Source organism: Meleagris gallopavo, chromosome 2, assembly GCF_905368555.1.
Source record: "Meleagris gallopavo chromosome 2, MGAL_WU_HG_1.1, whole genome shotgun sequence".
NCBI classification, from domain to species: domain Eukaryota; kingdom Metazoa; phylum Chordata; class Aves; order Galliformes; family Phasianidae; genus Meleagris; species Meleagris gallopavo.
Window position 1 is genome coordinate 48,666,265 of NC_139405.1, and position 25,660 is coordinate 48,691,924.

General features: G+C 37.3%; 1 protein-coding gene across 9 annotated transcripts in view; it reads right to left on the minus strand.

Annotated features, from left to right (window-relative positions):
* SYNE1 (spectrin repeat containing nuclear envelope protein 1) overlaps window positions 1-24,763 on the minus strand; it is a 295,330-nt gene extending 270,567 nt beyond the window's left edge. For 8 of the 9 annotated variants that reach the window (XM_085217048.1, XM_085217047.1, XM_085217052.1 and 5 more), the window contains exons 1-2: window positions 24,525-24,754; window positions 16,610-16,866 (exon numbers count right to left, since the gene is read on the minus strand). In XM_085217048.1, the coding sequence (XP_085073174.1) occupies window positions 16,610-16,673 (64 nt within the window). In that variant the 5' untranslated portion in view covers window positions 16,674-16,866; window positions 24,525-24,754. Of the gene's footprint in view, window positions 1-16,609; window positions 16,867-24,524 lie in introns of all 9 variants that reach the window. The other variant, XM_085217050.1, reaches the window with a different exon arrangement.
* Window positions 24,764-25,660: the final 897 nt, after the last annotated feature.

Sequence of the window (25,660 nt, forward strand, 5' to 3'; positions counted from 1 at the left end):
TTCAAAATGCATCTACCACAATAAAACAATCTACACTGATCACAAATTCTGCACAAATCAGTACAGAGGTAGAAAAGGTAACGATTCAAAATTGGCAAAGATGGCAAGTGTATGATCATTCTGTACTTTCAGGATTTCCAGAGTATTCAAAGTGACCTAAAAAACCAAATCTTTGAAATTTTACAGCATCCTAGTTGTATTAAGAGTAAAAATGAAGACAGTATTTCAGCCCATCATGCCTTAAATCAGCCTTCTCAGAAAAGAAAAAAAAACTCCTGGCTAATATAATTAGTAATTCATATCCTGGAGTAGCTCCCCTTTTGTTCACACCATCTTAAAATATCAAGGAGCTTCTTCTTTCCTCTGTTCAGGCTTTGTTTCTCCTGTCTGACACCACTTTTCTATTTGCATTTTGTTTCTGCATTTTGTTGTGCTAACTGACTTGGCATGCAACTACTAAAACCGTGTCTTCTTCAGCAACACCTTCAACAATATCACTTTCCTGATTGACACTTTCTTTTTCTTAAGTCATTTCAGATGTAAATAATTTCTTCTAACAATAACTCCTTTACAAACATTGCTACTGCACTTTAATGACTGTTGTGTCATCTTACATATAGTTTTTCTCTTGCTTTGCTTTCTTGATGCTCACTCTCTCACTGAAATGGTGACCAATCCCCACAATATCAAGCCATTGAGACTCTCACCTTTGAAATCCTTCTTTTGGAGATATCTTTCCCTAAAGCTCCAAAGTACAACCTGTGCTATTCACTGGTTTGATAAAAATCTTGAAAGAAAGGATCTTATTGAAAAATCTCTAGTTTCCTGGTGTGCTTACATACTATTTGCAAATTTGGTTGTAAGCTCAGATTTAACTAAGTAAAAACTTCTTTATTCACCTGCAGTTCTTAACTGAGTAGTTGATATCATAAAGATCATAAACACTTGATAAAATTACTTCTCAGTGTCCTCTTATGAAAATAAAACTTTGCAATCTAGTCAATACTAATGCTAACTATTATTTAAAAAGGATAGATTTGAATAGAAATACTGCATATGACAATCTTACCACTGTCATTGGCCCCAGCTGCTAGCTGTACTTATTTGTTTCTTCTTATTCTTTACACTTCAAAAGTTTAGAAGCCAATACGCAGAAATGGTCCTGCTCAGGTACAAGGCAACTGAGTTACTGTATGGCTCCAAGTTTTTACCAATAATATATTTGCTCAGAGCTTTCCTGGCTCTGTCTAGTATTCATTGCCTTTCAGTTTCACAAGTGCTAAAAATAGCCAGCATCTGAAAAACTCCCTTTCAAGAAAACAAACAAAAAGCCAAGCAAAATTCAACAGAGTGATTATTTCCTTCTGATCTTTTTGTCATGATTTCAGCTCTCCATGAAAACAACATATGGGTGGAGTACTGCTCAGACTGGAAAGGACAGCTATGACCTCAGTAAATACTGTTGTTGAAGTAGGAGAGCATTTTCCACAGCTGAGAGTTTACAAATCAAGAGGCTCTTTAAGGGATGCCATTTCACACTGTTTCTGCAAGAAGAAGGGGAGGTGGAGTTTGTTGGTTTTTTTTCTTTTTTCTTTAAAAAACAGTTCCATTGCATATTTCTATGTGTTAGAAATGCAGGAAGAATACAGACTTGTGTTTAGCATATCAAGAACAATTATTATACAATGACTGAAGAAGTGTACAGGAATCCCTATCTGCGTCACACTTGGGTGACCCACATAACAGTCATCCACAGAGGTTAAAGAGTCTCCCTGCAAAATAAACTCCCAGTGAAAAATCTCTAGCGAGACCCAAGGCTGAGTGTCAGTGCCAGGAGCCAACAAGTTCAGCTCTGCAAACTCTGGGACACCAGGAGGGGCCCTGTCTTCAGCTTTATCTGTTGCTGAGGAATGTGGAGATTTGTGCTCGGTGGGAGAGTTTCCAGGTTCTTTTGGAACCTCTATTTTCTCCTGTGGCTACAGTACTTATCATCTATCTACAATTCCAGTATTTGACCTACTGTTATGCAGGTCTTTACTATCTCTATTCCATAAATGCAGGAAAAAGTGGTTTGTCCTTCCAAGCTGGGATGTTATAAAGATCAATGCCTTAAAAACTGGTAATGATGGTCACACGATTGCAATAAAATGCTATGAAGTTGCTGTGAATATATTGCTGTTCTTTTTAGGTGGAGCTCTAATTAACATAAAGGACTAAAAAGATGATTCAAACAGTTTTAGTGCTTAATTTATACTGTATACACCGTGTTGTATGTATATCACAACACTTCTGCACTTTCTGTGTTCAGGCTTTTTGTCAATTAGATTAATTATGTACTTGATTAAGTAAGCAGGATTTAATACTAAAATTTTGCAGGTGATTGGGGCAAGCTGATTGCAGCCTCTCATAACTACATAATTATTAATTTTTCGGGTTAGGCCATAATCATCTGGTGTACCTTCTGCTAGCTTCTTTAAAAAGTCTACCTGAGTCTTCATCAAAATATTTAGGCTGTTCCTTAAGGATGACACACCAGCTGCAAACCCTGCATATTTTCTACATACCAGTAAGATGTTGGTAGTATACTGACATTATTTTCAATCTGTATTTGAGTCTCAGTTATGGGAAAGAGTGAAGGCGTGTGTATTCTCTTAATTTCAATGCCAGAACGGGAGGAAAAAGGGAAACTAGAGAAATTAGGTTATTAGATTATGCTTTATAGTACTGGCCAACAACTTAATCTGATTTTGTCTTAATTGCTGAACAGCAAAGCACAGTCAGTCCACAAAGGGATTGCAGATATGAACTGAAAATCTTTAGCTTAGGATTTATTTGAGTACTTTTTTTTTCTTTTTTCACGAGGTAGATTTATCTCAGTCTTTATCACTACATTTATTTCAGTTAGTTTTATTCTGAAGGGTGGGTTTTGGTTTGTTGGTTTTTGTTGTTGTTGTTGTTGTTTGCTTATTTTTTCTTTTTGTGGGCATGAGAAAGGAGACAATTTTCCTCCAAATAAAGCACAGCTTTAAAGAGGTAAATCTGCCAAAGCAGCTTATGCCCAATACTGCTGGCAATTGTCCACTGATTCTGTTCAGTCACTGTGGAAAAAAGATTTCTGGAGAGCAGATGATCAACATCCTATAGCACTGGACTAAGACAGAATGAAAGAGGTCATGTAAATGGAACATATGACTTTCAGTGACAAGCTATCGAGTTGTAACTTTAGAGCTCAACATAAGTAAAATGTTTTTATGCCAGAATACAAATCTAGATGATAATGCCTAACAATAAATCTGAGCCAACAGACATGAACATGATCATATATAAGTATAATTTATTAAAAAATACCTTCTTATTCTTCCTACTTCTTGTTCTGAATCAAAAATGAAAAATTATATCTGGACAATGTTAAAATGACTGAATCATTTATTAGCCAAATATGTAAAGAAACTGTAAATTCTGAATATGTAAAAAAATGCAAAGCAATAGTTTTTTAGTAGAAAATAAAAAAGACAACAATTTACTAGTATGAAGCTAAACTAATTAAATGGACTCAGGATTCCAAATTCTTTGGATACCAAAGCAATAACTATGAGAACAAGGACAATTTATCAGGAGAAGAAATTTCAGTACTTCTCTATAAAGAAAAAAATGAACAGTTTTTGCCATGTAATTCAAACTTGTCACCCCAGCAAGTACAGGAGAATGCTGCAGGATCAGAGAAGCACAACTCAGCATCCACCTGCCAGCTGATAATTTGCAAATGGTCAAATTCTGCCAGAGAACAATCAAGGAATGCTACATTCTGATTGTGTTCAGAGCTAAAGTTAGCAATTCAGATGAAAGACACCTCTTTTTTTGACTGTGAGGGCTTTGAAACAGAATACTATGACAAAAAATCTTAAATCTAGGATTAGTTTCTCACCAGGACAGATACTCAGAGCAATGCAGATACATGCTTTACTAGCAGCTACAGTATAGTGCTTCCACAATAAACTACCATAATGAACTAAACTTTATAGAAAATTTATTAAATCTTGATTGAGATTGAAAGAATTTGTAGCTGATAACACAATTAAAACTCTTGCCATGGTAATTTTTATGAATCACAATGTAAAATAGTTTTTCTCTCCATTTCCTTTTTTTCCAAAGAAATGCTCTTGCATTGCTTCTTCCCCACCCCCACCCTTTTTTTTTTTCCGTTAGAATTTCTAGTTGTTAGAAAGCTATTTAGGTTTCTTTTGCTTTCATATGTATCTTATAATGTTTTAGTTAGTTTTGTTGTCTTGATAATATTATTAGTAGCTTTTTACATAACTTCTAATGACAAGTTTATCTTTCTGATAGAAGCAAAGAAAGCATTAAAAGATATTTTCTGATTTTTTTATTTCTCCTAATAGCCATTTAATTTTCCATTCAGCTTCAATTTCTTTACTTTTTTCTTCCCAATTTGGCAACACAAAGTAGTTAATCGTCCAGAATTTTGTTCAATCAACTCAATCTTTTCCTTTCCTACAATAAACTTCAATTCTTATTTTCATGTAAATTTGGTTCTCTCTTTCTTTTGTACTACCTTTGACATTTTCATAGTTCAGCTTTATACTTTTAAAATTTAGCAAAAGGCTGTGTAAATAACCTGAGCTCCTTAACTACAATTATTGTGTTAATCAACTACATTGTTGAAGTCCGCAAGAGAAATGGCATAGATTCCAGATTTGAACTCAAAGTAGAAATCTACTGATAGTCAGAGAATAATCATTGTATGAGGCTTGCTGTTTTAACGGTGCCAAGAATAAGTTTACTGAGAGGAGCAGTGAAACTTATAAAACTTAAAATATTCAATTGCTAGTATATTACAATGCAGAAGGTTGGAAGAAGAAAATATACCATTGACTCACAATGTGACTCCTATACATATAGTTGAATGACAGATTTGCAATTTTTAAGACAAATTTGAAGATACTTTTTATTCCTGAAGGCACAGTTAACTTTTCCACCAATTTGAGCCATCAGTGAATAAACAATTAGTAATGAACAGAAATAGCTCTTGATACATACATATGCACCTGATCCCAGCTTATACTTCATCACTGCAGTAGTTTCAGGAACTGAAATTTCCTGACTAAATAAAGACCATGTGGATTCCCACACTTTTTTTGTAGGTGATAATGAGACACTCTTCTATTTCAGTTCCCATCTGGAAAGTAATATTAACTATCCTTATCACCCTCAGAGGTCAAAACATGTTACTTTATTCCTTATTTGCATATTCCTTTCAAAATTCAATTAAAAAATTAAAGAAACACCTTGACTAGCACAATGCACAATTGTGAAATGTCATTCATAAATGTATGCAGTTTTCTATGGAAACTTGATTTTTTCCTGATAAATATGAAGTGTGAGTTTTTGTGCAGACAAATTTCCCCACGGAAAACAATGTTTGAACATGCCTAAAATCTCAAATACAAACACAGAGACAGTGAGTATAGACTACTGGTCTCTTAGAAACTGTATGTAAGCACAACAATTAACTCTTCATTCCTTTCATTTATTGAAGTCACTTCTGGCAGTTGGACACACCTACAGCTTCCTTAGTAGCAACACAAACGAAAAGGCATGTTCAGGATTATGAAAGCAGAATTATGCAACTTGGATGTGTTCAAGCTCACCAAAGTATCCTAACAAAAGGAGATTCTGGAAAGCAAGACCAAGAAAGAAGATTACGCAACTAGAGTCTTCCTTCCATTATACACAGTGATAAGCAGCACTAGATTTCCTGCTCTTAAGTCAGCCAGCCAGACTAAAATAAACAAAATTAACTATCTCTTTAGTAAGAAGAAAGATGAGGCATCACAGCAAGATTTGCATTAAAGAAAAAGCACTAATAGAATTTCTTACTACATTTATTTTTTCCTTTTTATCAGGATGGATATTTTTTTCAGAAATATAAGATTGTGAAATGGCTTCATTTTTATATAATGGACATGGCTCTAAAGAACAGAACGGCAGTTCCAGGATAGCATGCTGATATCAGCTCACGAATGTTGAAAAAGTAAAAGTGTCTTGGTTTAGAAATAATACCTAGTTTGAGTGTATTAAAAATCTTATGTGTAATCATGGCCTTCCTCTTAATTTCTAACTGCTAATACAGCTAAGTTTTTTAATCCACTGTATTTATATATTTATGGATCAGATTGTAAAATTCTTCTAATTGAAGATAGTCATCTATTCATCTTTAGATACACAAAGTCGACATCTATGCCTTTTTATGCCCATACTTCTGGGTGCCCAAGTGTTTTTTAAAATTTATTCTTGTTGCATTGCACAACTTCAGGAATGTAAAGCAGCTAGAAATCCAAGCTAATTAGTCTTATGTCTTGTCTGATCAGTCTCAACCCAGGGTATGATCATCCAGGTTTTATTACTGCAACTCACATCTGCTAACAAAGCTTCATGCCCATAACTTCCATTAACACCATTATGTTTGTTTCTTCAGTTATTTGCAATTGATCATTGAAGAGCGTCAACTTTGTCTCTCCTGTTTGTTCAGACCTCCAACTTTTAGTTTCCTTAAATATAACATCCGCTCTATTGCCTGAGTATCTGTGACTATGATCTCCTCAGGGAAAAAAGGTCAGCCAAGCTCAGAAGTGCAGCTCAGCTGATGACGGAATATTCTCTCGCCACAAAATCTCAAGGAAGGATTCATTGTTGGATGTCTCTCTCTCCCCAATAGGAAAAAAACTACAAGCTTTGTAACTTCCATTAAAAGTTATTTCTTGTTCTTCTCATTGTAACAAGGTGCATTGGCTTTACTCATGCATGAATGGAGCATTCAAGCTGCAAAATAGCACCCAAGTAGGCAGTCAATGTGGATAATAATAGAATCTAGTAACGTGATTGTATCAGTGCTCACAAGTGTTTATTTTAATTTACTTGGGAGAATGAGAACTCGGTCCAAAAACTTAGATATTCAATATCTATGTTTAAATGAGCTTTTTTTTTTTCCCCCTCTCCTTTTTTATTTTATTTATTTTTTCTTTTAAACCACTACACAATGTTTTGCCTTTCTTTGATATATTGGCTTGGCCCCGTATCTTCCTGAATACAGTGATGTGAGATATTTTTTCCACCCCATGACCAGAAAGCTAACAGTAATACTCTTCAACTACTGTTGCTGTAATAGTTCATTCCCCTCACCTTAAGGAAAGAAGATTTTTCCTTTGTTATAATGAGCTTAAGATAAAACCTTTATAGAACAGCTGCTGCATTCACAAGGTCTGGAAGCTTGCTTTCTCACAAGCAGCTTTCTTGCAATAGCACCTCAAGTCAAGATGCCCACACTGGCATATATTCCTTGATACCAGAGCAGGTGAAGCTGCACCTCGTTGAGTATACCAATGGCAACATCCAAGCAGGCTGGTGAAGGCATGGCATCCTATGTGATGGTGACATATTATTTTTGGTCTGTATGAGTAACCTACACAAAGCAAAGATACTGTGTACCACATTTGTACAGATTGCTCTAGGGAGATGACGCGTTTTCTCTGGGAATTCTACTGGCACAGAGAACTTCTGAGATCTAGTTAACTCAGATGTAGCCCTCATTCTGCAGCAATGTCCACAGATACAAGTTGTTACTACATGTTCCAGATACGTGTAGTATCCAGGTGAATATGTCAGTCTTTAGCTTGGATATTCACAGGCTTTGCAGGTTTTTCACAAGCAATGGCACAGTGTAATAAAGAGATTACATAGACTCCCCACAGACACTTAAACCAATGTGCATCAATGCAGGCATAATCCTCTTAAAAATACTGAAGAGTATGTAGCAAATGCTGAAATGTAATTACATAATATCTAGTAGAGTTCTAATAAAGGAAGTTTCACATTTTTTTCCCTCTTTAAGACATTATTTATATTCATATTAATGTTCATAATGAAACTTCCATATTTCACTGTGCTATGTGGTAATGACTGTGACTCTTTAGCAGTGGGAGCACTAGAGACAGGGCTTTAGTGGAGAGCAAGGCATGATATGGTGGTCTGGCCTCCGGGTAGGCTGTGCTGTAGCTGGGCCAGAGCCCTGAATGAGCTGCTCTCACAGTGTGTAGCAACTCAGCATTATTCCACTTTTCCACTGTCACCTGCAAGTTACTCAACCTGAAATGCTGTAATGCTTTCCTACTGGATCCCAGATAGTTCTGTTATGTAATTAAAATAATCATGCAGTGCCTACAATAAAACAGGATCCGTTTCAATAGACAACATGGGGATTAGCCTTTATAATTAACCCACCTCATTCACACACATTCTAAAAAATAAATTGTACATGGATAAGCCCTAAATTAAAGTCTATTAATAAATGAGGAAAAAAAAAGCATAGACCTTAAAAAAAAGCAACCAGAATTTGAATAAAAATACTAGCTCTGTAAATAAGTAATAAAATATAAAATGTTTGAAATATATTACAAGTGTACAGCATCTCTGTTTAGTTTGAGAAGTAATTTCTAAATGACTAGGATTTTTTTTGTTGTTGTTTTTTCCCCCCTTCTTTAAATGGAGTTCTTTATTCTTAATAGGTTGTTGACACTTCCCTCATCTGGCTCTCTCATTTTAGATGAAAGGCAGAACAAGTTGCCTGTTTTCATGCTCACGATAATAGACTATTCACTTGGATACATACAATTGCCATCTAAAACTCAGTGCAAATCTAAAATTAGAAGTCTATGATATGACTCACAAGGAGAAGCTTTGTGATAGAAATGAAGATATTTTTAAGCAAGTGGAATCTAAAGTACAAAATAAAAACTGCCAACTAGAAATAGTCTATGGAATAAATTGCTAGGTGTTATTTTTGTGTTTTAGCTCCTTGCAAGTAAGCTTTCTGATTATCATCATCCTCATAATTAAAGATGGTAAGGTTTTGACTTATACAAAAGAATAAAACAGGATTATAGGAAACAATTAGAGCATTCTCATTTAAATACTTTTCCTTTACACTACAGAATTCTTTATGTGAACATAGAAGCATGCCAAGCTATACTTCCTTTACAAAATTTTGCAGTACTTACTATTATTGTATTACTTAGAGGCCTGTTCTTATGCAATTTGCAGTTCTTCTTATATTACAACACCAAATGCAAAGGTGGCATTCCAAAAGGGAAATTTATTTGTCATGAGAACAATTTGCTATATCTAAATTTAATACTACATCAAGATCTACAAGATGTATAGTAGGAAGCTATGACACAGATGTGAGAAGGTGAATTTAATTTTTTCAAGTATGCAGTGTACTCTACTATAGTAAACAGTAAATGAGTTAGATGTTAAAAAAATATATTATAAGCAGCAAAGGAAAAGCCTGACATCATAATTCTTACACAATTCTGATATTGCTTCCTGATAATTTCAGCCCAATGCTATTACTAAAATAACCATCTGTCTAGCAGACTGCCAGAGAAGAGAGGGACCTCACAAAAGTACTCATCACAATAATGTTTTCCTTCTCAAAATCTTTATCTTCACTAAGCCTTCAAAACTGACTTATAAGTGTTCCTTAAGACTTTTTGAAGCATCATCTCTTTCACACTAGTAACAAATCTGGCAGATGTTATTTTAAGATAAAATCTTGCAACTGAAAACAATTTGTTACCTCAGATTGGAATTTATCACAACTAGCTTCCAACAGCTGTAGCACAGATGCCTACATCTGAACTTGTCAAAGAAGACTGAGAAGAGTAGAGCTGGTGAAGACAAATTTGTTTAAAACACAATTTGTCTGACATATTTTGGATCTGTTCTTCAAGATAGGAGGAACTGTCAATGAAAAAAATGCCATCTTTAACCACTGTCTATAGAGCAAATCTTCCAAGGAAGATTTCTCCTCTAGTTTTGCACCTCAAATTTTGTCTAATAAATCCTGTCTGAAGAGAAGAATTACAGTTTTTGAACTCCACTCTTCCAGAAAAAAAGTGGAAGCCCTCTCAATGTACAACACTAAAATATCAATCTTTTTCTACACTAAATATGTAATTTATCCCAGATGGGAATTGAAAAAAATGTGCTAATGTTTCTGAAAAAGTAATATAAAACAAACATTTGCTTGCTATCTTCATCCCCTGTGTGATCTTCAGAGCTTTGTATCCTGGCTGGCCATCCACAATGAGAAAGAAACAAAAACAGGAGCACAGTGCACTAAAACAAGTGCTGCATTGCACAGACTGCCCCAGGACTATATTTTTATTGTTTTATTGAGGAGAACACAGAATGAAAGTCAACTACAGTCAACAAAACCTCACCACATGGTTCTTTTCACTGTGATATTTACTGCTATGAGAAAACATTACAGTACAACACGATACCTAGAATTCCTTGCCTTCTTTAGTCACTTATGCTACCAGTTAATCATTTAGTTAAACATGCCTATATTTTTCTGAAATATCTACAGCTAGTTCAGAACTTCTCTGGGAGCAATACTATGAGATACATGGGTCAGAAAAGACGTGAGGTAAATTCCCACATGATTTGTTTGCACACGCATAAACCAGAATTAAATACTTCCTGCCACAGTGATTTCATAGCTAGCCTTAATGATATTCCTTATCCATTGTTAACTAATATTTAACCTGCATATCTCTGGCTGCTCACACTATGTGAGTCTAACTCACATAATTTTGTCTTAATAAATGAAAACATGATTTTTTTTTTTCTGTCTACTCCTTAACAGTTTTACTTGCAGCTGCAGTTTTTCCATCAGTCTTAACCTTCACACATAAATCTTATTTTGCTGTGAAATAAAAGAAACTTACATTTTCTCACTCAAAAAAAAAGTTTTTCTGACTCCTAGTTTATACATAATCTATAATGCCATTCCAAAATTGTCATTTAAACTTACTTGGCCTTCCACTCATGTAGACAACAGAGCAAAAAGACTCAAAAAGTACTTACTTTCCATTAGCCTACTATCAGTGTGTAGTTAATTGCTTTAGTTCCAAGACTTGCTCACATGAGAGACTAATAATTAGTTTACATTGTCATTTTTTCTGACTCAAAAATCTTCTAAATCTCAGGACAGTTGCAGAAATCTAGGTGGAACAATTCAGAGTGTGAAGGATTGCAAAGGAACAGCAGCAGTGAAACTATGTAGAACCAGCATGCGTCAGCAAACTGGACAGAAATTTTAACCAGGGAAGTATTTGTGATGCGAGGGTAAAACTCTACTGCATAACTTGTGCAACATTCCAATCCTGACCAGGAATGTACTTTCAATATTGCATTTAAAAATGTGATGTTCCATTTTGAATGACAAACGCAAAAGGGAGGAACCACCAGGTGCTCACCCAACCTTTACAAACCATCTGTCTTTTTCATCTGGTTCAGATTTAAGAGAAGTAGCACTGGTGGAAAGAAAGTTGGAAACATGCTTGCAGCAAAGCAAGCTTGCTTTCAGTAGCAGGTATCTGTTAAATCAGCTTAGCTTAGTGTTAAACTGCAGTTCTTGGCACTGTTTACTTATAGAGAAAGCAATCAGAGAGAAAGGTTGATGAAAGTATTTATTAACGAAGTACTTATCAGCTGAAAGAAAAAAGTCTAGCATGTGACTAATGGCTACCGCTACAACAGAATGGAAAAGAAAAGATGCTAGGATGTGAAAGGAAAGGAAGAGAAGGAAAATAATAAAAGAATTGAAAACCCCAAACAGATCCAGCATTATATGAATAGTGTGACCATAAGGAGAGCATTAAAATTAAACTACAGATAATATTTACTTGTAGATAAATTTAAATAAAATGATGGAATTTTAAGCCAATTTGACCCGTGTTAAATTTCTCAGGAGAGTTATGAAGGTTACTAGAGCAACTGTGGCTACTTTCCATCATAGCTGGCCTTCATGAATGGCCAAGTTTCTTTCTTTCCCACTGAGAGTTTTTCAGCACTATAAAGTCTCTCTGCAGGGCTTTTATGAAAGCACAACAGTGCCCTGAGCCCAGATGAGCTTGGGTCTTATCAGAACAGTAGCACAACACAGAACTAAACAGAAGATTGAGAAGTTTTTCTAAGGTTTCATGCCATTTGCAAGATATACAAAATGTGTGTCTTATAACAGAATATTGTTTTAATTGCTGTACATTGTACACCATAGAAATGGTTTTATTGAATGAGATTCAAATAAAAAAGTATCAGTGATACCAGAGCAATTTAATTTGAGTGTTTTATAAATTAGGATTACAATGCTGGCTGAATTTTAGCAATCCACAAAAATGTCCTGTTTGACTAAATGGACCACCCAATAACTAACACAATGCCACTCAGAAACATCTCTATCTTGCATAGACTACTAAATGGGAAGTTAGAATAAATGGAGGAAGAGAAAAGTGGGAAGGAGAAATGCCTTCTGCAGTAGTATGATATAGTGACTCTTCTGCTATCATCCTACAAGCCAGCAAGAGGAGGCCAACATATGAGACAGTGCCTGGAAGAATGGGACCTTACCTTTTTTCTTTCAGAAAACACTATGACTGCAGTTTGTCTGTGAGTGAAGTACTTAGGGAAAATACATTATCTTGATGCCAGACATCACAAAGCTTTTACTAGCTTGTTTTCTAGCACTGCCTGCTTTTATTTTTGTAGCTACTAAAAGCATTGTAAGAATCTTTAATGTATGACTACCTATAATGCGAAGCTGGCATTCCCCCTAAATGAAGGAATAGAGCCTTTGTGACATTTTACTTCTCTGTGCCATTTACTCATTTGAATAACCCCAAAGAATTCCAGGAATGTGACTTCAACTGATGGTGTACACCAGTTCTGCTCAGGCTTTGTGAGTGCTTTTGTGAGTAATGTGAAAAAGTAAAGAAGCAAAAGGTACAGTAGGAATCCTTGAGCTGTGTTAGCAAGGAATAAATTATGCAAAGACTCTAAAGGATGTCATCAGTTTACCCTGTAGTACCTCAAATATGAGAGTCTTCACATATAAACTCTGCAATCAAAAATTCATATATCTCCTCTACACTGTCAATTCTCTTAGCAGCTACACTTGCAGGGCAGACCATTAGAGCCAGCATAGAGGAAAGGTTAAGCAGTACACAGAGGTAGAAAGATGTCACTCACCCCAAAGTATACTTGAATAGCAAAAGAATGATATGGAAGCACATATGTATATTACTAGTTGTGGTTAACCAATTGTGATATGGTCATTCTTTAATACAACCATTGCTTATTACATGTGTCATAAAATTCCCAGAATAAAAAAATATTCTGGGATGGATATCTGTTTCAAAAATACCTTCATTAATCCAGATGCCCATGACAGGATATAGTGCACCTTCTGGAGATGCCTTTCTCTCCTCAGACTGCAGACTGAGCTATAATAGATAGCCCTACGTGACGTTTTTTATTAGAGTGACAGGGATGATGAAATTAGAAAATATAAATCTTACTCAATGTCCACCTCTCTCCTCACCCTATAAGCCTTGGTTTAAAGGACTAGATCCACCATTCTCCTGGGTAAGAAACTGCATAACTGTGGTTGATGTTTGCATATGCACAAATATATGACAGATTGCTACATGCTTGCAGCTTCATATGCAGCTCATCTTTATGACTGTTTGTCCCAAGTGAATTTCTGAGGCAGTGATATTGTGGGGAAAAAAAAAATTTACACTTGTTACTACATCATAATAAATGATTAAAAAAAATCAATAGCTGATTTTACATTTATCTTTTGACAGTTTTTAGGAAAATTGATACAGTTCTATTCACACACAGCATATTCACTTGAGACTTCAAACTGGTGTTGAGAATCTCAGTGATGAGAAGCATTTTTCTGGCCTCTTCTACACCTCCCACCACAAAAAAAATCATTGAAAACTTGCAAAGTGAATATGAAACAACAATGTGGAGTGAGGACCAAGACTGGCTTTACCTCCGTCTCACAATCCCGATGACTTTCCAGTACTGACATCCTACAGCACCCTCCAACAATATCATACAAGAAATGCTCCCCTGACTTAGCTCATAGCCAGGTACAAAAGCAGGCATTGTACGTCTGAACTGTGACTCTGCATTGATGGAGGCTCCCCCCAAAGCATCTGTCACTGTGAATACGGTCAAGTCCACTGTGATCTGGCGCTAAGCATCCTGTTCCAACCACACAGACGATGGGATGCCATGCAAACATGCCATGAAATCTCTTCCTGTTCCTAAGTCCATTCTTGCTCCTGTTCCAGTTAATTACAATTTCTGAAAGGTAATCTTAACACAAAAGAGCTAAAGTAGTCGCAGTGCTGACTGTCTGCTCATCCATAATGCAGAAATATAAACTAAAAAAAGACTTAGGCTCCAAGCACTCCAGCCTTGGCAAAGGCAAAACATTGCTGAAGAAGTGCTTCTGCAGCAAAGCCCAGATCACAGCAATACTAAGCTGAATCAATTTTATCTGAGGAGCAAAGAATACAGTTACAACTATGACTTCAAACTAACATACAATGACAAGTATGTTTTTAGTTTCACATGTTTTGTTTTCTTCTAAATGATCTTCAAAAGTTTTTTTACTTTTATTTGATATCCAAAAACAATAACCAAAAGTATTCTGAATCTGATATCAGATTTCAATATAAAAAAATATACTGAAAAAAGAAAAATGATTAAATAACTAGAAAAAACAAGGCAAATAAACAAAACAGCCATTTCATCACTAACAACTTCTTAGATATTTAGAAAAGTAGTAAAAAGTAACTTGACAATTAATAGTCCACATAATTTTTAATGTTCCTGTAGAATCCTCTTGATTCACAGCTTCAGAGTACCAGCCTGGATGAACTCCCCAGAAGCACCCTATCCTTTTCGCTTATGATTTGTCTTTATAACCTTAAAGTATCTCTGTTATTTTACTCAAAATGGTTGACAGTTCTATAATAATTTCTTTCTTCACATCTTTTTTTCCCCACCCTCCAGAAATCCTGATTAAGAACCTGCTGTGTATGTGTATACACACAAACTGAGACCCCCGTCTGTTCTGTGACCCAGGTTGTCTCATTTTTTTCCTTGTGCATATTTGCATCTGTCTTGAGTGTCTAACCTAGCATTTAAACTACAAATTCTCCAGGCAAGGAATATTTCTTTATTCTACATTTGTGGGCACTTTGAACAACAGTTATTCAAGATTTCAGCCTAAGAAATTGCAGACAAATAAAAATACAGGGAAAATAAGTAATCACAAAAAAATCATGAGGCTGAAGTATGTATCTTGGAGTTGGAGAATTGCTTTTTCCAGCCTAGATAGGACAAAATTTGTATCCTCACTTATTCTCATGTTTCTCTATTGAGACTACATAGAAGTCACGCGTGCTAGTTGCATCTGGTGACTGAGAAGACAAGTTCAGAAATCCTATCACATAAGAAAAAAAAAAAAAAAAGAAAACTATGGGAAAATAAAGTTTCCAGGTATAGAAGATGAAGAAGAGGGTAGTAGCTTCAGTGATTTATGGTTAAGCTTGAAATTAAACAGAAAGTAAGCTTTACTCAGCACTGGCGATAGAGGTATTGACCAGAAACAAACTAATAAAAGCATAAGTTCTGAATGCAAAATTTTAACTGCAGCATTTACGTATGATTTTGAAAAATTAAGATAGTAACCTCATAGAAATAAGAAAAAAAATTTTTAAAAGTGAATACTCAACAACAACATCCTGTAATAATATACTTTAAACATCACTGACTTCAGTACCAATAATTAGCTCATTAAGTTATGAATTCTTCAGTGCTTAACAACACAATGAGATCTGGTTCATCTTTGGAGAAAAGAAGTAATACTAGAAAATACTAGTTTATTGGTAAAGACTGTACACATAGACTTCATAACTGAGAAGATGATTGTATGATCAATTGTATACAGATGGTGTATACATATACACACACACATACACACACACTTATATATACATACATATATATTCACATACATACATATATATACATACATATATACATACATACATACAGACATACATACATATATATCCAGGAGCTTGGCTAATATAATTTATATTGGAGAAATGAGAGAAAGTCACTCACCCTGTCCTGGGCTCGAGATGAATTCCGATGGAGGAGATCTCCAGAGAGATCCTTCCCCACTGGCAGTCAGCTCTTAAATGGGTCTAGGAGAGGTGGAGCCAGGCTCCACCCCTTCCTGCAGCACAGGTGATTTGCCTTCACCTGTGCTCCCGTGGCTGACTCATTGCTCGCCTCAGGTGATCTATCAGAGGTTCAGGCCGTGATTCAGCAGCCCCATACAATGATAGATATGTTTTCTGTTCTCTTCTCCATGAGAAAATTGATGTACAACCTGATCTTGCAGCAGAAACAGCATCAGAGTCTGACCCTGGATTCAGGCTCATAATAATACCGGCTTTTAAACATTACAATGAATTATGTGCTAGAGAACTCATAATCAGAATTTTTCAGATACACTGTGTATATTTTCTGATAGATAAGTTTAGAAGAACTAGTAAACTTCATAATTAAATACTGTCCTGACTGTGTAAAGAGTAGGAACTTCAATTTATTAATGAATAAACAAAAGCAAAAGCCAGAGACCATCTCTTACCTTGAAGCCGTTGCATGACATTAGCAATGTCCCTAGATCTTGTCACGAGTCGGGATGAGGCCATGATCTCTTTGCAGCAAGTCACCCTCCACTGACAGATCCAAGCCACTGGCCTTGGTGAGGTGCCAACCTCCAAGTGCCCCCTTCCAGCATTCAGCCTCAGCACAACCAGCCTGGACAAGTTACAGCTGCCTCTGACCCACACAAGCACTCACAGGGTCTGGCAGCAGCGCTGTCCTCACAAGCAACTCCAGCACCTGGAAGAGAGAATATGAAGGTCCAGAAGGAACTTTAACCAGTTCTGTGAAATGAAGTCTTGATAGCTATTTTAACAGGAGTGGTGTGTCTTGCACATACATTATGCTCCAGCCAAAGACACAGTTAATGCTGAAAGCTTGTTTGGCAATCACCCATGGAATAAAACAGCAAAAGCAAATCATTAAAAACAATTGGCAATGCACATGATATCAGTGCTTTCACGAGGGTGCTTATGGATACGTTTTAGAAATAGAGATAACATTGTACATATTAAAAGTAATACTATACTATTTCTTAAAGTAAATAATATTATGTATGAAGAAGGAAAACTGAAATCACTTGTAAAATTCAAAAGCTGTACAAATCTCATTGTATTCCATCATGTTATAAAGGAACACACGATGTCATTTTATAACATTATAACACCACTAGACTGTGTACTCTAATCTGAAGTATTGAGGTTCCCATACTTTACTATTAAATAAAATTAAACTTACATTCTCTTTTATATCATATGGCAGTGTTGTACTATGTGTTATTTAGCACTGAAGGCTCTGAACTAGTACAAAACCTTAGCACTAATGTAACTATAAAAAGACCTACATGATGATAAAAAAAGAATTCTAAAAAGAATCATATTCAATTCTGCAGCGAATGTTATCAAATAATTTCCTAGCTTCTGAGAAGCCAGTACATGCTGTAGAAATGCATACCTAGCTCCCCATTAGTGAAGAACTGGGCATACAGACAAAAAGAACAACAGCACTCATACTATATAACCTGGCCTCACCCCAAATTTAAGGTGCTAAGAAGTTGATCCATATCAGAGCTACATACAAATGGGGTCACAGGCATTGTGCACTGTCCCCTTCTCCTAGTCCAAAGGTCTGCCACAGCACACAGTTTCCAGCATACAGCAGAGGAGCCTTCAGACTGTTCTGCTTTGGTCATATTGAACTACCCCAAAGGAACCACATCAACATGTATGGTCTGTCAGAGGAAATCACATTTTGACGTTTCCTTCTCTGACCCTTTCAACCCTGCCTGAATTTAAGAACTCCTTGTTTTCTCTGTCACTACAGATTTTATGAGATGTTTACCTTGCATTTCAGATGTGAAAGTGCAGCTCGGCAGACCTAAGCTAACCTTAAATCAGAGGGAGTGCAAAAGACACATGGCTGCCAAACCAAAGCTCAAGAGAGATCATGAAAGCTATACAACAACAGTACTAGGATATCAGCTTTTTATTTTCTAAATAGCCACTCATCAGCTGATGTAAATCAGTTGTAAATGAACCAATTTAGAGAAGCTGTGAAAGACACTGACCCAACTCCAAGTTAAATGTGTCTGGGAAATTGCAATGAAGATATATGTTTAATCTTTTCGTGCAGTAGGCTGAGTCACTGTGCAAGGATAAATGGCAGTCTAGTAATTAATAATTAATCTAGCTGATATTAAATATTAGATACTATAAAATAAAAATCTAACTACAACCACTACTGTGGTTTTAACTACAATTCTCCAATCAAAAACTCTATTGCAAGCAGAGGGAATTAATTCATTTAAAGAAGGAAACTCAATTACTCCGTAAAAGAAAGATTTTTGTGTAATCACAAGTTACTTCCATGGGCAGAAAGCCACAGCTAAGAGCACATCAGAGAAATAAATAAAGCAAAGCTTCATGCAGCCTTTTCACCTGTCTAGCCAACACCAAAAGCTTCAAAGAGCAAAAAGACCTATGTGCATAGTCAGCTTTTCAGTGAAATACAGTGGAAAAGTTTTTTTCTGACTTCTACAAATAATTAATGCCTTCATCAAAATATCTTTTATTTCCAACAGAAAAAAATGTTTTTCAGATCTGTAAATCTTATCATATCTATTACAGAATATGTACGCATGGCTTTTACATGAAGTCTTTTGTGATAAGAGGATATTTTTTTTATTTTAGTACCAGACACAAATATATATTTTCAAACGGATATGCTCTCAAAATGCACATTTTAAGACATAGTCTATATGTCATAAATCTTAGCCCAAAGTAGATCTGAAGGACTACATGAACTATTCCACGTGTTAGTATGGAACACATGTGTATTCCTTATTTTTAATATTTAATTGTTAGGTTTGAACATTCAGAGAATGAACACACGAATGAAAAGGAGAAATTTTGCAAGTAAATAAGATATTTTTAATTATGTTTGTCATCTATCGGTAGTTAATGGATAAAGTTACACTGACACCATTCTCCAGCACGAATACCTCATAGTGTGAGTTCAGATGAAAAGAGGCAATGTGAACGTTTTTTCTCTTATGCTATGGCAATATTGATTTTTAAATTATCTGTACTGTATTTTTTCTATCTTCAACTTTCAGAAAATTAGGATGTCTCTTCTATGGAAGATGTAAGAAAAACACTAGATCTATTACGGGTTCCATTTTCCAAGTACCTGGTTTAATTCTCTTCTTTCCAATGTGCTTTAGAATGCTTTGAACAATCTGAAGTTAAATAAGAGAATATATTTTCCCTTATTGTTAAACTTAGAGTACAACTGGAAAGAAAAGGTCTTATTTTATCTTTAAGTTCTTAGAGTGTATAAAGCATGTCAGTGGAAAACACTGTGTGCCAGTACAATGGTTCCAGAAAACCAAGGGGATATTTGATAAGAGAAGACAGCTTATCAGATGTCTATTAATGGCAATAAGCCTAACATAAATAAGTGTAAAAAATTATCTGATTCCTTCATATCAGCAGAAATTGCAGATTTCCCATACATCAGTCTGATGCCACATATAGTAACCTGAGGGAGATTCCTACTCTGTGAAGGCATGGATTATCTCCACTGGGACTCTCCCAGAAAAAGGAGAACAATGAGCCAGTGATTTAGAAATTCAAGCTGTGGAAGAGAGTTGGGGAGGCACAGCTACAGAGATATTCACTGGAAGCGTATTTATTCCTCAAAGAATGAATTTTAAATACAGGTCTCAAATAGAGGGCTGTACCTGAAAACAGAGCTTTAGATTTCTATAATATCCAGTTATAGGAGCAGTGGGCAAGATAAGAAGGTTAAACACAGAGGGGAAGAAAAAGTAAATATACTGGTAAGAGAAAGAAAGTCCCAGGTCCCAGCAGACTGTTTCTTGCCTGTCTGAAAGTATAGATTGTATCAAGACTAGATTTGAGAAGACAAAAAACAGACTAGTAAATGCAAGAAAGTACTGCAGCTAGAAGTCATTGTTACACAGATAAAAAAAAAAAACAGTGGAATAACTGAAATAAATATAGCACATGAATAGAACAAAATCTTAGGAAAGGCAGAGACAAGTCTGATTGCTAGAGCAGCACTACATGTTAAAGAGGCACACTTCACTGCTGAAAGAAACCGTGGTATAGAATTGATCAAGTCAAAAATCATTTCTAGGAAAGGATCATAGAATCACAGAATCACAGAGTGGTTTGGTTTGTAGGAATCTTGAAGTTCATTTAATTTGAACCTCCCTGTCATGGACAGGATGCTTCCCACTGTACCAGGTTGCTCAAAGCCCCATCCAGCTTAGCTTTGAACACCTCCAGGAATGTCATATGCATAGATCCTCTGGGCAACTTGTTCCAGTGCCTCACCAAGTACTGCTTACTGTTGTAGTGCTGTAAGTCCATAGGTTTCATTTTCAGAAACCTTAGAGGTCTTTGCAATGCTGCCAGCATCATAAATGCTACTGAAAGTGATGTGATTCTCTGAGACAGCAGTGACCCTCATACTAATCTAGAATAAAATATTTACATAAAGGTAGGAACCAATATCTTCTGAAGATCATAAATGCAGGTTTCTACACCAAATAATCATAGAACCAGCTAATTTATTTACAATATCTACAATAAGAAGGCAGAAATAAAAGATGACAAGTGAAGAGCTCTGTCACAGTGTGTTGTCAATGAGAATGGAGACATGCTGGAAGTCCATCTGAGTAAGACTAAGAAAGTATGGACAGGAAGCAAAAGGTCTTGGCCAGACAAGTAAAAAGAAAGTAGAAAATAAGATCAAGTTGAGACAGAAGCATAGCAGAATTAGAAACAACACCATTTGAAACAAAATCAAAGCTAAAAGTGGAAGAGTTTGATAAAATTCATCCCAGAATACTGAAAATTTGTGAATGTGAATTAAGAACCCAATTGTAAACATATTTGAATGCATCTGTCAAGGAGGAAGTGGTCCCTACTGGACATATCCAAATAAGGAGCTAGGATGAAAAAGTGGATTAGAGTGGTTCAAAATGATACTTATGCCATCTTTAAAAAATACTGATAATAAATAAATAAAGAATGGTAGCTTGTTGCTGTTCTTTCAGTCTAACAGAAGAGTCACTTCGTTAATTGTTATAGATGACTGAATTACTTAGCTGGAGTTGTTCATTTCAGTACTGTACAGTATCACAAGTTGATATACTGGAACCTTCCCAAGTTCAATGGGATATAACTATGCACCATGTAAGAGATCATGGAAAAATGTAATTTTGGCTCTGAAAGGTGTTTTTGATAGGATGGTCTCCAATTCCCAACACTGTCACTTTGTGCTTCCTTTCTCTACTTCATGGATTGCTTTTGAAAAAGGGTGGAAGAGACAGACTACAACCTTCAAAACAAAGAGCACACTGAAATAGGAAGAGTGAAACATGTTCTCACTGACCATCCAACCACAAACTGACTTGATATGCAGTAGTTACTTGGAGGTTTGTAACATACATTGAAATTTGCTTTTCTAGAAAGAAACCCACAACATTTAAACACCTTCTGGATCTCTAGATTATTTCAGTTCCTCTAGTTTTAGCTTTGTTTGGCACAGAACATAATTCTTCATTTTGCAGAAAGTCTGCAGCAGCAACTAATATGGAAAATTAAAGATATTTTGCAAATCTGATATATAAATCTGTGGCATATGTCGAACACAACTTTTCTGTTCTTTACATATAACTAGACTGAGGTTTAAAAATCATCTATAGGACCCCTATCACTCACACAGCTGTGTACATGCCTGCATTTGAGCAAGTGAGCTTTTTAATTTCACTTTCGATTATGTTTATTGGGGAAGATGAGCAAAATTCCAGCAGTATTATGAAACTCTTGTCTTTAAAACTGTCTTTCCATTTGAACTGAGCATGCAAAGTGCTGCAGTAGAAAATAGAAGGTAGACAATTTTCTTGAGAAAAAATTTGCAGAATATAGATTGCTAAATTCAAAGCAAGGTCATTCACAATCTTTCTGATATGAAAAGTTAAACAGTGTATGCTACATTTCTGTAATTCTGCTGTTCAAATTCTGAAGGAGTATATTATAGTTTATATAGATGTTGATAGCAGCAGGAGAATGAGGATCAGTAGCTTATTACCTTCTACAAACACAGGACATAATCTTTGCCTCAAAGAGCTTACTATGTGCACAGACAAAGACGTGCAAAGATTAAGATCAGAGGTCACAATACATAAGCAAATAAGGCAGAGTGAAGTTAGGATATAATTCATAAGACATTTAATACTAGGAATATGCTTCTGATATTTCTATTTTAATAGTGATATAGCACGTAGGATTCCTGTGGCATAGTAAGACCTGGAGCCAAAGGCTTCTGCAGAGATACATCTGTAAAACAAACAAACAAAAAAACACCACACCACCAAAATAGAAAACACTGAAGGACCTCAGGAAAGGGTGGTTCAGACAGAGTTTCAGATAAACAAGTATTGATTCCTTACTATTTCTGTTCATGTCCTAAGCAAGAAAGCTTATTTGGAGTAGAATATGCGCACAAAGGACAGACATAGCTGTCATATGATTGGAAAAGCAGGAAAAAAAAAAAAGTTTTCCTCATTAAATCTCTTCCTTTTAGTGAAACAAAGGTGAAAGTTCAGTTCCTTCAGAGGTAACCTGCTGCTGTTATTATTGTGACCTCTAAGGACACACAAAAACTCTAACACTAGCCATGGTAACAAGGAAGTAGTTGAATATTTGTGTGTGCTGATGCATGTACTTTTCTAATAAGTGCAACCACAACTTCAGCGTCAACTCATTTCCATTAGCAACGTGTACCCAGGTTGATTAGCACAGTGTCTGTCTGAATGGTGAATGTACAAACGTTTCTTGGGGCTGGACATACAGAAACCCTGCAGACCCATGCAGATCACAGGACTTCTCCAGTGCCTCATGCCTGGTTCAATGCCTCACCCAGCCACATCCTCTCCAGGGCCTGGTGCTCCTATGCTCTCCCCAAAGCACTTACATGCTATCAGGGTGCAGCTCCTCCTTCCCTGAGAGCCTTAGCCCACTCTGACCCCACGATGATAGTATCAAAAACAAACATTTGAACAAATAAAAAACCTGAACTCTAAGGAATAGCAATTAAAGAAAAATGAGGGACATGAAGAGATTATTACTTCTCCTTTTACATTTAAATGGTTTGTGTAGATTCCAGTTGGCTCAGTGCAAGATGCAGCACCATGTTCCTTCTGGATAGCTCCTCTTCTCAGTGGAAACTCCTATGTTTTCAACATTACTGCATTCCATATAGATATGGGCTCAGACCAGAAAAAAAAATAAAAAGTGACTTCTTCAGGAAATCATAGAATATGCCGAGTTGGAACGGACAGAGAAGGATCATAGAGTCTAAATCCTGGCCCCATACAAATGTTAATAGTGTATCTCATATGCCATTTTTATCCTGTAATTCACCACATGAAGGTTAGTACAATAAACAAACAGATACAAAACATTTCTAACTGGCATTCGGTTACATAGCACCCCATTTTCACCTGTCTGTTGGCAATAATTTAGTATAGCTTGCTGGCATCTAAAACTTGTGGAAGTGTTAAAAGTGCACACAAAAATTGTGAAACTGCTTCTCAGAACTGGAGAAAGCCAGCAGTCCATCACCAGTACTACAACAGGAAACTGTGCGCCTGTTAGCAGTCCTTCAACAGGCTCTGTACTTGAGAAGCACTGGCAAGCAGCCAGAAGCAGCACGTACTATTATTTCCCTAAAACCACATAAATAATTATTCCTCGCAGAGATGAGCACTGGAGGTTCCCTCAGCATCAGGTAGATAATTTACTTAGGCACTCACAAATTTGTGAAATGTAGTTTATGACAGCAGACTAGTAGTAGCCCTTAGAAGCACTCTTTCCCAGTAGGAATATGGTTGAAAATATGGTTGCCAAAGCCCCAGGCACAGCCGTGTCTGTCAGATATTTCAGCAGGTTTCACCTCTGGGGAGTTGCGAAACATACCAGAGAGCATACGGACACTACACTTCTGTTGCAATGCACTCGTCCTTTCTGCACCATCACTGCATGCAATCCAGACTAAAAGAGGTTTCTCATGAGCTTCTGTCAATAGCCACATCTTCCCTCATTAACTATACTTTGGCCTACACTGTGTGAACACAAAACCAGCTATCTCTGTAACACACCCATGTGCACTGCAGGAGGCAAACCTCTCCCCTCCTCCAGTATTTTCTACTCCTAAAAGACATAGTCCCAAAAGGGATTTCCTTATCGACCCCAAACCACTTTGGTGCTGCGGGGGTCTCCCTCTCCCGGCCCCTCAGCACCTCATGAAGGCGGCTGCCCCGGGGGACGCCGAGCCCCGAGACCCGGCCCCGCACCGCGCCCTACCTCCGCCCGCCGCGCTGCTCCGCGCTGCTCCGGTCCGCGCCGCCCCGCGGCTCCCCAGTTACCAGCACGACGCTCCGCCCGCCCCGTCGCGAGCGAGCAGGTGTGCGGGTGGCGGGGGTGGAGGCCAAGGCGGCCACGGGGATGCGGAGTTCGGTGCGTGTGCAGGAGTGCCGTGCCCTTGCGGCGTTTTGTGCTGTCACTTCTCCTCCTCCCCCGGGCTGCGGCCCACCTCCCCCCCCGCAGTGCTCGGAGCCCGCTGTTCTTGCGCGCATCGCAGGGGGCCCCGCCCCGCCCCGCCCGCAGCACGGCCCCGGCGGCGGCTGCTTCGGGCCCTGTGCCGGGCACGGAACTAGGCACCGGCCTCCAGCCCCCGCCAGACAACCGCAAGCGTGCGTTTAGCCGTGAGCCGAAAGGACTTCCGAGAATGGCTGCAGAGAGATATGGCTGCTCTTCGCTATCTCTGCTCATCGCTGTCGCTGCTCATGTTTCTGTGGTTATTGCTACGTTACCTCGTGCTTTGGAGAGCATCATCCCCGCTGTAGGCTCCGGCGCATCGTGCGTGAGGCAGGAGCTGTACAGGCAAAGTGGGACACCAGCACTTACGTAACAGCGGCAGGACAGAAATACTCAGAGGGATGGCAACACTGTCGCTGCTGAGCTCTAACCATGCTAGCCGTGCAACAGTGCTTACGCCACCAGGTTAAAATGTCTCTGGTTCTTCAAAGGACATTGCACAAACCCGACGCTTTGGCTATGCACTGTATCTTCTTTACTGTTAAGGTTGGCACCATGCAGTAGATGGGGGATTATTTTTCTTCCTAACTGATCATCTCTGCTTTGCATCATTTGGAGAGCAAAACGCTCATCTAGAGCCAAAAAGGAGAAGTTGGGAGGAAAGATGCCTCTTTCTTTTCATCTTTTCTGGCTGTGCTGCAGTGGTTCTGCAACACTGGCATGCAGAGTGTTTACCGAGTGGATGGAAGAAATCTGAGTGAGGCAGCAGAGATTACTCAGCATCATCCCCTCCTTCAGTGCTAGTCGCGTTAAGATTGGTGCTACTCGTGTGATATGAACATTTACACTTGTGTCAACTATCCCAACACAGTGTGCAGTCACAGATTACACAGTTGGAGTCA